General features: G+C 53.3%; 1 protein-coding gene across 1 annotated transcript in view; it reads left to right on the forward strand.

The window, feature by feature from the left end:
- The first annotated feature begins 3,427 nt into the window (after window positions 1–3,427).
- Window positions 3,428–12,383, forward strand: part of PLEKHO2 (pleckstrin homology domain containing O2) — a 27,763-nt gene continuing 18,807 nt past the window's right edge. The window contains exons 1-2 of the mRNA XM_017508126.1: window positions 3,428–3,567; window positions 10,359–10,508. Coding sequence (XP_017363615.1) covers window positions 3,556–3,567; window positions 10,359–10,508 — 162 coding nt within the window. The 5' untranslated portion in view covers window positions 3,428–3,555. The remainder of the gene's footprint in view (window positions 3,568–10,358; window positions 10,509–12,383) is intronic.

Below are 12,383 nucleotides of genomic sequence, written 5' to 3' on the forward strand. Positions count from 1 at the left end.
ACCATGCCCAGCTAATTTTTTGTATTTTTAGTAGAGACGGGGTTTCACCGTGTTGACCAGGATGGTCTCGATCTCTTGACCTCGTGATCCACCCACCTCGGCTTCCCAAAGTGCTGGGATTACAGGCTTGAGCCACCGCGCCCGGCCCACAACAGGTATTTTTTGAATGGATGAATCAATGAATAAAGAAATCATTCCAAGTCCTGATCTCTCTATCTCTTTTCTAGCTCTTGACTCTATCCTCATCTTCTTCATAACCGCTGCCCTGGTTCCGTGGTCCAGCAAGTTGCATTGCCTCCAACCTGGATTTCTGGAACAATCTCCTACTCAATGGACCACCCTGTCTTTCTTGCCCAAATTGCAGTCATGAAAATGAGCTTGTAAGATGAAAATGAGATTGTGTCATACCCTGCTTCAAGCTTCAGTAGCCCCCTACTACTTGGAGGAGGAATTTCAATCCCTCAGGTCAGCATTTAAGGCTTTTAAGCTCTGGCTCCTGCTGCCTCCTTGGTGGCATCTGACTGAATTCGTCTTCCCCATCCTGCCTGCCACATATATGACCACATAAAAACTGCCTACAATTCCCCAGCAAGTCAGGATATTCTACAAGTTCTCACTTCTGTGAAATGTTCCCTTATCCTGAACTTTCCCTCTGCCCCCATCCAACTAATCCTGCTGGAATACAACTCAGCCCCTCCTCCGGGAGCCACTCGTACCACACACCCTGTACTCTTTCATCAAAGTCCTTATAAAGGCTTAGTACCATGTCTGAGGCTGGTAATCCCAGCACTCTGGGAGGCCAAGGTGGGAGGATCACTTGAGCCTGGCAGGTCAAGACTGCACTGAGCCGTGATTGCGCCACTACGCTCCAGCCCGAGTGACGGAACAAGACCCGTATTATTTTTTTAAGTGCCCTTATCAGGACTTGTCTAGCCTCCTGCTGGTTTGGATCATCGGCAGAACCTGGATTTTGGATCCAAGGCAGAACCTGGATCTTGCGTGGCGTGGTCACACGATGCTGCCCAAAGGAGTCATTTAGTAGGGAGCGTGGACCGTGGAATCCTGCAGGCTTTGAGTTCAGTCATTTGGCTTTAACCAGGTCATCTAACTTCTTCAAGCCTCAGGTTCCTGATCTGTTCAATGAGGATAACAACTGTATCTATTTTATGGATACTTTTGTGAGGATTAAAGGAGATACAGGGAGAGTTTAGAATAGTGAGTAGATAACAGGGAGTCCTCACATTCTTTGAGTGAATAGATAATTTCAGGATGATGCCTTAGAAAGCGGCCCCACTGAAGGGGCACTCAATATACTTTGTGGAATGATTAAATGGTACACATGCAAAACAGACTCTGTCACTCCCACACCCCAAAACCTTCAATGACTTCCCATTGCCCTGAGGTTAAAATGTCTCCTCCATACAACCTACAAGGCCCTCTCTGCACAAAGCTGTCTGCTTTTCCAGACTGGCCGCCCTACACACATGCTGTGCTGTTCATGCCTCCATGCCATTGCCTACAGACTGTCCCCTCTCCCTAGAAATCCTGTCCTACCCCTTTGTCCTGGTTCTGGTGCCCCTCTGCTGTGCATTTACCCTCTCATTTAACACTTGGCAGTCTCATCTGCTTACATGCCTTTTTCCCCAATAGAGGACAGGGATACTGAGTCCTGCCATTGTCTCCCAGCCACTATCATGGGGCCTGACAGACAATCAAAGAAGATAAAATATTTGTGTTGAATGAATGTGCATGGTATAGAGGCAAAACCAGAGGGCCAGCATGAGCTGGATGGGGAAATTGAGATCAGAGTCGTTCTTAATGGCTCATTCCCCAAAATGACAGAACTGTTTGGATGTCAAAACTGACCTGACCTCACTGCTGTCTCCACTCCTCTCTCCCTATGCTGCTTCTGCATAACAACATGAATTCCCCAGGGTCTCCTGTAGAGCATGAATTTCCAGATACAAGGTCTTCTGAGTCCTCAAGCATTGGAGTACAATGCTGCACAGCTCTGTGGATTGAGGGAATAAAACCATGTGGAGGCTGAAAGACTACATACACGGACTTTCTCAGATCCTCAGCCTCAAATTTCCTTCTTCCTTTTCTCTCTCCTTCCTCCTTTCCTTCCTTTCCTCCCTCCTTCCTTCCTTCCCTTCCTCCCTCCTTATCTCTTCCCTCTCCTTTCTTCCTTCCCTTCTTCCTTTCTCTCTCCTTCCTTCTTTCTTTTCTTTCTTTTTCTTGACCAGTGTGATAATAGCCTCAATTTTCTTCATCCCTTTAGATAAAGGAACCCGGGCCCAGGCCTGTGAGAAAAGTGTACCTGCATCTCTTTCCCCCTTGGCCTGGAAGCCCCAGGCTGCTCTTTTCCATACAGGGCTGGAAGTGGCCTGGGAGCCTGAGTACTGACAGAAGGCACTGAAAGGGAGCTTGGTCACTGGCACAGCCGCTGCTATGGCAGCCTGAGCCGAAGAAGGTCACCATTGATCTCACATGCACTTACTTTTTTTTCCCTTCCTTGGCATGGGACAGGGTTGACCAGGAGAGCTAAGGGGGAGTGTGGGTGTGGGGGGGAAGCGGTGCTGCAGCCTGCAAATGCAGCCGGATACTTTCTCTGGGCCTCAGTTTCTCCAGTGTAAAATGAGGGCGCACGGTATAACTAAAATCATTACTCTCTGCTGGTCCCCACACTTCACTCTCCAGTAAGGCTGTCAGGACTGCAAGATCACCGCGGGGTGGGGATGGGGGGGAATGGTCGACCCTCAGGTACGGGAAGAATTGAGCGATGCCCAAGGAGGGCAGGAAAACACTGCGCTTGAAGACCACTGAAAGCCAGGGACAGGCCGCCTCCTAAAGGGACCCTGGAGTCGCGACTCTCAGCTCCAGTTATTCCCGTGACACCACCCTCCGGACAGAGACCCAAGCTCCAGGCCCGGCCCCGCCCTGAGGTTCCAGGGAGAAGACCAAGCCGTCGCCCACTGCCCGGCGTCGGGGAGGAAAAAGGAGGAGCCTCTGTGAGCCCACATGTTCGGCAGCCCAGGGCCGCTCGGCTCGGTCTCGCAACCCCAGCCCACTGGGTCAGGCGACCTCAAAGGCTCCGCCGCCAGCGCCCCCAGAGCTCACGCCGCGCGCCGCTCTCGCCACCCTCGTCTCAGTCCCCGGGCCGGAAGCCCCCTCCCCTCCCCCGCGCAGCCCCTCCTAGTCCCTCTCCCTCCTCGGGTGCAGGAAACCTTCTCCGCCCCGTCCCGCCCTCTTCCTCCAGCGGCAGCTCTGCCCGGCTCCTCCGTCCAGTCCGCAGCCCCCCCCCCCCCCCACCCCGCCCCACCCATTTCCCGCCCCGGCCCGGGCCCCCGCCCCGCTGCCCCCTCCCCGGCCCCGCCCCGGCCCCCGGAAGCCTCTCCCCGCCCCCGGCCCCGCCCCCCTGAAGTTTCTTGGGCCCCCGGCGGCTGGCGGGACAGAACGCCGAGTGTCGCCGCCCGGCCGGGCGTGGACGCGGTGGCCGAGCCCGCGGGGCGCCGGGAGCGAGCGGCGGAGCGGCGGGACCTCGGCGGACGCGCCATGGAGGAGGAGGTGAGGGCGGGGCTCGGCGGGGCGTCGGGCTGGGGTCCTCGAGCCCCTCACGGGGATTGCGGTCCTGGGCTCAGGCCCTCGTTCCTGTCCGCCCCACTCCCGCCGGTCTCACCCCTGGAAGAGCCTGGGCAGACGGGGCAGGGGCCGGGGGCCGGATCCGCATGGGGCACTTCGCAGACCGCGTCCTCCTTCGTTCTCTCTGACTTTCTTACCAGTTGTGGGGCGTAGTGGTTGTTACTGTTCCCATTGGATCGACCAGGAGACTGAGACTCCAGCGAGTTTGATGACTTGCCGAAAGTGGCCTGGGTGACTGGGTTCGAACCGCGGTTACCGTTGACTCCTCGTACTAGCCAGGTCGGATCCTGACTGCGTGTGTGTGTGTGTGTGTGTGTGTGTGTGTGTGTGTTGGGGGGTTCCCGTCTCAAGGATATGACCATGCCTTGGTGGCATGAGGACTGAAGAAGTTGCTTTCTTCTCCCTCGTATAAGTCTTTGTATCTCCTTTTCACCCCCACTCTCCCCGCTCCACATCCATCTGAGCTGCTGTAAGGAAAGAATCGGGAGTCAGGCCCACCTAGGTTCTGATCTTGGTCCCTGCCTTCCCCACCGGAGGACTGGATCAGCTGTGTCCCTGGATCCTCCTTCTGCTCACTCAGAACACTCTTGGTCTTTCCCCTGCCCCTGCCCTTTACTTGCAAACTCAGTTCTCCCAGCACCCCCATTATCTGAGGGTCCAGCATGCTGCAAGCACTTAATATATGTCTGTGGAATGATTACGTTAGAAGGAGGGGCCTGTAGGGTCTAGAGAAAGGTCAATTTGTTTCTTATCCCCTGAGGGGGTCCCAGCTTCAGCCCCTCCCAGCCCAAGGAAAGAAGAATGTCTTTGCCTCTGTGGATGGGGAGGAAAAATGACTCCCTCTGCCTGGGAGGAACCCTGGCTACCTGGGAAGCCCTGAGTGGACTGGGTTTCTGTGTCCCCTCAGCGCCCATCTCCCACTTCCCTGGGCCATTTAGGAGCAGCTAGGCGGTCCAGGCTCCCTCTAGGCCAGGCCCTGCCTTTCTGTGGGATGGTAGATAAGTCACTTCCCCTCTCAACCTTCATTTCCTCTTCTACAAAATATAGAGCCTGTCCTCCTCCTCCTGGCCTGACAGTACGATTGTGGCCCCTTCTCTCAGTGGGTGAAGGTAGAGGGCAAAGTCAGGCCTCTGTGATTTGCTGCCCTTTCTTTCTTGCTGTCGGGTGGGGCTGCCATCTGCCTGCCCCAGGCCCCTGCTGCAAAGTCTGGGCTCTCTGGCCAGGGCCCCTCCCCTGCTCCCAGAGGATGTGGGTCAGGATTACTCCATCTCCTGATCTGCGCTGGCCCCTGATTAAGGGAAGTTCTCTGGACACCTCCTGGGCCCAGCTCAGCTCTGTACTCCCCTTGGTCCTGAATCTCTCCCATTGCCACTTTCTGACTCCCAGATGCCCCAAGCTCTCTGAATACCTGGGCCATCTAAGGTCTTGCCCACTTTATCCCCTAGCCCCTGCAAGCCTTACCCTCATGGTAGGGGCTCCCTATCCCTGCTCGCCTTTGACATCCCTAACTCTGCGCTCACCTTTGACATCCCTAACTCTGCGTTCCTCCCACTTCTCACAGTAGCTTCCCTTTGTTGCACTAGGCCTCAGTGCCCATCTTTGTTTCTCTAAAACACCTCTTAGGTCACAGCCACATGCTCTGCCCCGTGATCCCAGGCCATCTTCATCAGCCCACTTTCACAACTCACTTTCAGCCCTCCTGTTAGCTTTCAGCTTCCTCCTTGTGCCCAGCCACCCTGGGCCAACGTTCCTCAGCCTCTGTGACCTCCTCTGTGCAATGGGCTGGTAGCTCCTGTCAGACTAAGGCTTGGGGAGGAACCGCTGGTCTGGGCACTGGGCATCTGCCCACCTGTGTGCTCCTGTGTGCCTCGGTTCCTCATTTGTAAAAGGAGAAGGGTGGGTAATTGAGCACTGCAGTGATGTAAATGCAAGAGCTGGGAAAACCGTGAACATCAGTGCAGGCATTATTGCTGCCACTGGAGTAAGGGTGGAAATCCTGGACCTAGGCTTTCCCGTCTCTGCTCTGGGGCTCTGTCCTCTGCCAGCAGTCATGCCTTTCCCTGGCTTCTAGGCTGTCCACTTGCCCTCACCCATCTAGAGACAAGTAGGGCAGTGTCCTGTCCCAGTACTTTTTGTCCCACGGAGTAATCTCTTGTCCTTTCTGGGCTGTATGTTCTCTTTCTATAGTAAAGAGGTTGAGGGTGCACGGTCTTTGAGAACCTTTTGTGCCTTGCCTTCTCTGGACCAAGGTACATGTCTCTGCCCCTCCTCAGAGCTCTACCCAAACCCTACCTTCTTCAGGGGTCTCCCAAACTAACCCCAAGCACTTACCTCATCAGAGAGCTAGGACTGGTGCATCTGAGTAAGTGCTATGTTTCTGCCAATAGGCTGGAGCCTCGCAAGCAGGAGATTCCCCCCTCCACACCAGACAGGGGACTTTTGTTATGCAGGGTCTCTGTTACCCCTCTCAGACTGGAAGTTGCCCTGGGACAGAGCCTGTGCTTCCTCTCTCTGAATGCCCCAGCACAGGACTCTGACATGGTGGGTTCTTAGTAGAGTTGGGTCAGAATGTCACTGGGTTTAGTCAAAGAACAGAAGTTGTCATATTCTTCCTGGGATGTGAGGTGCCAACAACGTTTCTTCTGGTCTCTGTCTCTCGTAACCTGTATTGTGGTTCCATCTGTCCCCTTCTGTGTACAGGGTCGAGGTAACCTGGCTTTTTTCTTTTTTTTTTTTTTTAAATGAGTGATCCAGAGGAGGCAGGCTGGTGCCCAGGGGTGCCTCGGGAGCTGCTCACAGTGGACAGGAAAGGGCCTGGGCGAGAAGGGATGGGAGGGGAGAGGGCAAAACAGGAAGAACAGTGGTCAGCTGCTCAGTGAGGAGAGGAGGCAGAGAAACTGGGCTGAGCAGGACAAAACCTCCCCTGTGAACCCTGCCAAGAGGAGGGGCCCCTTATTAAAACTTACTGGGGCATAGCCAGGCCCCCTGGAGGGAGGGGGTCTGAGGGGCAGAGAAGGGGGCTGGGTGGAGGCAAGTAGGACTCTGGCCTCCAGCCAGGCCTCCCCTGGGTGGCTGTTTCTGTGGCTGGGCTGTGGTTCACACCATCTGCAGCCCCTCGGTTGTCTCTTCCTCCATCCCAAAGTTCTGTCCCGCCTAGTCCTGCCCTGGTCCCACCCATCATTCAAGGACCTGGACTTGCTTTTGTAGTTCATCCAGTCATGTTATTCTCTGGGCTACACCAGCCCAGAAGTGACAGTGATCTAGGCACAGGTTCCAGCCCTGGCCCTAGGGAGCTTCCAGAGGGTAGAAAGTTTTCAGGAGAGGTCACTAGTGGAAAGAGTTTAAAAAGGGTGTGAGGGGCCGGGTGTGGGGGCTCATGCCTATAATCCCAGCACTTTGGGAGGCCAGGGCGGGTGGATCATGAGGTCTGGAGTTCGAGACCAGCCTGGCCAATATGGTGAAACCCCATCTCTACTAAAAATACAAAACTTGGCTGAGTGTCGTGGCGGGTGCCTTTAGTACCAGCTACTCGGGAGGCTGAGGCAGGAGAATTGCTTGAACCTGGGGGGCGGAGTATGCAGTAAGCTGAGACTGCACCATTGACTCCAGCCTGGGCAACAGAGTGAGACTCTGTCTCAAACAAAAAGAAAAGAAAGGGGTGAAATCCCATGGGGTGGTGGTTGGGCCCCCTGAAAACAAGAGGAAAGCCTGGAGCTCAGAGGTGGGTGGTAGGCAGCAGCTTCACATTCCACAGACCTCACTGCCTTGTTTAAGAGAAACCAAGAGTCTGCCCATCAGGTGGAAGGCCTGGGAGGGGCTAGTGGTTCTGTCCTTGCTGTAGCTGTTGGGGTAGGAGGGTTGTCAGTGTGAAATATGGGGGTGGGTTTCCCATTTCCCTATCTTCCCTTCTAGTCCTGGGCCTGTGACAGCCTGCAGGGGTCGATGGAGGGGTTAGGCCCCTGAGGATGTCAGTGGTGTGATGTGGGGAATGGGAGTCGAGTGCATGATGGAATGGGAAAGCCTTTCCCTTCTTGTCAAAGGGTGCTGAAGAATCCCTCTTCTCCTGGACAGGGAGGCTCCTAACCAGCCAGCCTCCTACTTCCTTGTTCCTATATCTGGGAAGACTTTCTTTTTTTGAGATAGGATCTCATTCTGTTGCCCAGACTGGAGTGCAGTGGTGCGATCTTGGCTTACCACAACCTCTGTCTCCCAGGCTCGAGGAATTCCTCCTGCGTCAGCCTCCCAAGTAGCTGGGATTCCAGGCACGCGCCACCACCACCTGGCCATTTTTTGTATTTTTAGTAGACACGGGGTTTCACCATGTTGGCCAGGCTGGTCTTGAACTCCTGGCCTAAAATGATCTCCCCGCCTCAGCTTCCCAAAGTGCTGGAATTAAGGCGTGAGCCGCCATGCCCGGCCCTGGGAAGACCATTTGGGACCACCCTACTTCCCCATTTCTCTTACCATCTACAAGTTAGGGAGAGACCCCGAGGGGGGACCCCACATTCCTAGAGCTCCTGGAGGTCTGAGGCCAGCAGCTATAGACCAGAAAGGCCTTGTTTTGACTTGGGAACTGGGCCCAGGGAGAGAGTCCCTGAGAGTCAGCGGGGATAGCAGTGACAATAGTAACAATAATGACAGCTGCCATTTACTAGGCTTAGGGTATCCTGGGAACTGCCCTTTATGCCTTGTCTTTATGCAGCAACAAACGTTTATTGAGCTCTTATTATGTACCAGTCACTGTCTAGGTACTGAGGGTACAGGAGTGAACAAAACAAAAATCCCACCCTCGCCGGGCACGGTGGCTCAAGCCTGTAATCCCAGCACTTTGGGAGGCCGAGGCGGGTGGATCACGAGGTCAAGAGATTGAGACCATCCTGGTCAACATGGTGAAACCCCGTCTCTACTAAAAATACAAAAAATTAGCTGGGCATGGTGGTGCGTGCCTGTAATCCCAGCTACTCAGGAGGCTGAGGCAGGAGAATTGCCTGAACCCAGGAGGCGGAGGTTGCGGTGAGCCGAGATTGCGCCATTGCACTCCAGCCTGGGTAACAAGAGCGAAACTCCGTCTCAAAAAAGAAAAAAAAAAAAAATCCCACCCTCAAGGAGTTGGAGTCCTTACAACTTCTGCTGTTAATAGCTCCATTTCACAGATGAAGAAACTGAGTCTCAGAGAGGTTAAGTGGTTTGCCCCAGTCTGCATAACTGCAGCTTCTAAGCCCAGTTTCCCCAGCACCAGAATGTGCAGTTCAAAAAGGAACTGCACAGTGAGAACCAGGCTGGGGCTCTTCTGCCATGACAGAGACCAGGGAAGCCACGTCTGCCCAGCTCCTGACAGTGCACCATGTTTACATCTGTCTGGGCTTGTTCTTCCAAAGGCAGCTGTGGCCACAGGATATCCCTGGGGAGAGGCACACCTCTTTTAATTGGGGCGTCTTTTTTGAATTTTATGTAAATTATAACGCAGTCAAAATTAGTCTGTGCTAATTTCCTTCTAGCAGCCTCTAGATTCTGACACATTCTTGATCCCCTCTCCTCCCCGCCCCCCACCCCGCTTCACACTAACTACTCTGGGTACCAATCAGTGAAGCAAAGTGGTTAGCAAAGGGGATGTATTTTTATTTTCGTTTCACAGTTACCTCTTGAGCACCCGTTATGTGTAGCAGAACAGGGTTGGGTGCTGGGGACCCAGAGGTGGATCTGACCCCAACCTCATCTGGTAGGCATGTACCTGGTACCCAGCCACCCAAGCAGGCAATCAGTGGGGCACAAGATGTCAGTGGCTGGCCCCAAGGCTCCAGGGAGCCTACCCAAGTCCAGGAGAAGGGCTCAAATTTAACTCTTGTGCTAGCCTTTTGTTAAAGACGGAATCTCTGGAACCCTCACCAGATGCAGATGTGGTGGCTACCCTAAGGTCCTTGCCTGGGGCGGGGAGGAGGGGAGAGGAGCCTCCTGCTTTGGGTGGGAAGTGGGAGGGGCTGCAAGTGGGTTCTCTGGAAGCCTAGGGGTGGAAAGGCAAATTGCCACTCAGCCTGCCTATTCTTCCAATCTTTGTTCTGGGTGGCCTTCCTGGGCCACCCCAACCTGAACCGGGTCTCCCACTGTCCTCTTGCTGCCCCTGTGTGTTTCCTACATAGGATTTCAGATGGGTTAATGGGTTTATGCCTGGGTATTTATTTGTTCAAGTCCTATTTCCCTGGACTGTGAGCTCTGTGAGGACAGGCTGCCTTACTTTTATTCTCCCGTGATGTAGGTACTCAGTACATTTGTTGACTGATTGAATGAACACATGGAGGCAGAATGGTGCAGTGGGAAAAACGTGGGCTCAAAGAGATCTGCTTTGAATTCTGGCTCTGTCCTCTAGCCGTGTGACTCTGTCAGAGTCATGTCTCTATTCTGAGCTTTAGTTTGCTATGACATGTACATAATGAGGCTACCATCTTGAAGGTGAGTTGTAAGAGTTAAATGAGACTATGTGTATCAAATGTTATACAGTGGCTCAGAGTAAAGTGGCTGCTGCTATTACTGCTGTTATTAGCTTTGATCCTGGGTCAGGAATATCTGCCTTGGGGGTTGTGGGGAAGCTCACATAGGATGATGTCATTAGATACATAGCATAGGGACATATCCCTTGTGTGACCTGTGAACCTGTGACCTGTGATGTGTGTGGCCCCATGGTAGCAGTCCTCATAGCATGTCCTGGTGCTGTGTTACAGGGTGTGAAGGAAGCGGGCGAGAAGCCTCGGGGAGCACAGATGGTGGACAAGGCTGGCTGGATCAAGAAGAGCAGTGGAGGCCTCCTGGGCTTCTGGAAAGACCGATATCTGCTCCTCTGCCAGGCCCAGCTGCTGGTCTATGAGAATGAGGTGAGGATCTGCTTGGCCCTGGGGTTGGGGGTTCTGGGACAGGGCAAAGTAAAGGCATCTCAAGCTAGTAGGAGGACCTTGGGTCTGGGGCCAGAAGACCTGCTCCACTTTTGCCATGTTGCGCAACCTTGAGCAATCACCTAACCCTCTCTGGGTCTCTGTGTGGGGACAATACCTCCAGGAGCAAATCTAGGGTTTCTGGATGAGAATTCTCTCTTTTTTTTCTTTTGAGACCTAGTCTTGCTATGTCACCAGGATGGATTTCAGTGGCACAATCTCACTTCAACCTCCACCTCCTGGGTTCAAGCGATTCCCCTGCCTCACTCAGCCTCCTGAGTACAGGTGCGTGCCACTATGCCTGGCTAATTTTTATTTTAGTAGATACCACGTTGGCCAGGATGGTCTCAATCTCCTGACCTCATGATCCACCCATCTCATTCTCCCAAAGTCCTGGGATTACGGGTGCGAAGCACTGCGCCTGGACTTTTTTTTTTTTCCGAAATGGAGTTTTTCGGCCGGGCGTAGTGGCTCATTCCTGTAATCCAAGCACTTTGGAGGCCAAGGTGGGTGGATCACCTAAGGTCGGGAGTTCAAGACCAGCCTGACCAACATGGTGAAAATCCCGTCTTTAAAAAAAAAAAGAAAAAAAAGAAATGGAGTTTTGCTTTTGTTTCCCAGGCTAGAGTGCAATAGCACAATCTCAGCTCACTGCAATCACCACCTCCCAGGTTCAAGAGATTCTCCTGCCTCAGGCTCCCAAGTAGCTGGGATCATGTTCATCAGCCACCACACCCAGCTAATTTTGTATTTTCAGTAAAGACAGGGTCTCACCAGGTTGGCCAGGCTGGTCTCGAACTCCTGACCTCAGGTGATCCACTCGCCTTGGCCTCTCAAAGTGCTGGGATTATAGACGTGAGCCACCACGCCCAGCCAAGAGCTCTTTGAACTGTATGTGCACTTAGTGTGCAAGTCTTTTCCTGTCCCTGGGCAAGGTTCCATATGAGTGAATGTTGTAGAAAACTGAAGCCTACTCCATTCAGCCGTGGTAGTAGGAATAATAATTAGTAGGCCATGCTCGGTGGCTCATGCCTGAAATCTCAGTACTTTGGGAGACCGAGGTAGGCAGATCACTTGAGGCCGAGAATTCGAGACCGGCCTGACCAACATGGAGAAATGCTGTCTCTACTAAAAATACAAAATTAGTCGGGCTTGGTGGTGGGCGCCTGTAATCCTGGCTACTCAGGAGGCTGAGGCAGGAGAATCACTTGAACCTGGGAGGCAGAGATTGCAGTGAGCCAAGATCGCACCATTCCACTCTATCCTGGGCAACAAGAGCGAAACTCCGTCTCAAAAAAAAAAAAAAGAAAAGAAATAAATACTAATTAGCACTTGTACTTGTTCGGAGATGTGCTCTTACATATCTCCCTATGACAATCACAATAGTCCCATGAGAGTGGTCATCATGTTACATTTTACAGCAGAGGATACTGAGTCTCAGGGTGACAAGATGACTGTTCAGCATCTCTCAGTGAATGGAGGAGTTAGGTCTAGAATCCAGTTCAGTGTGCTTTCCACCAAGAGACACCAGCGAGTAACTCCAAAGCTTATTTCTGCTAGAAAATCTCTAAAATAGGGCCGGGCGCGGTGGCTCAAGCCTGTAATCCAAGCACTTTGGGAGGCCGAGGCGGGTGGATCACGAAGTCAAGAGATCGAGACCATCCTGGTCAACATGGTGAAACCCCGTCTCTACTAAAAAAAAATACAAAAAATTAGCTGGGCATGGTGGCACGTGCCTGTAATCCCAGCTACTCAGGAGGCTGAGGCAGGAGAATTGCCTGAACCCAGGAGGCGGAGGTTGCGGTGAGCCGAGATCGC

The sequence above is a fragment of the Cebus imitator genome, unplaced genomic scaffold (genome assembly GCF_001604975.1).
Source record: "Cebus imitator isolate Cc_AM_T3 unplaced genomic scaffold, Cebus_imitator-1.0 Scaffold386, whole genome shotgun sequence".
Classification (NCBI taxonomy): domain Eukaryota; kingdom Metazoa; phylum Chordata; class Mammalia; order Primates; family Cebidae; genus Cebus; species Cebus imitator.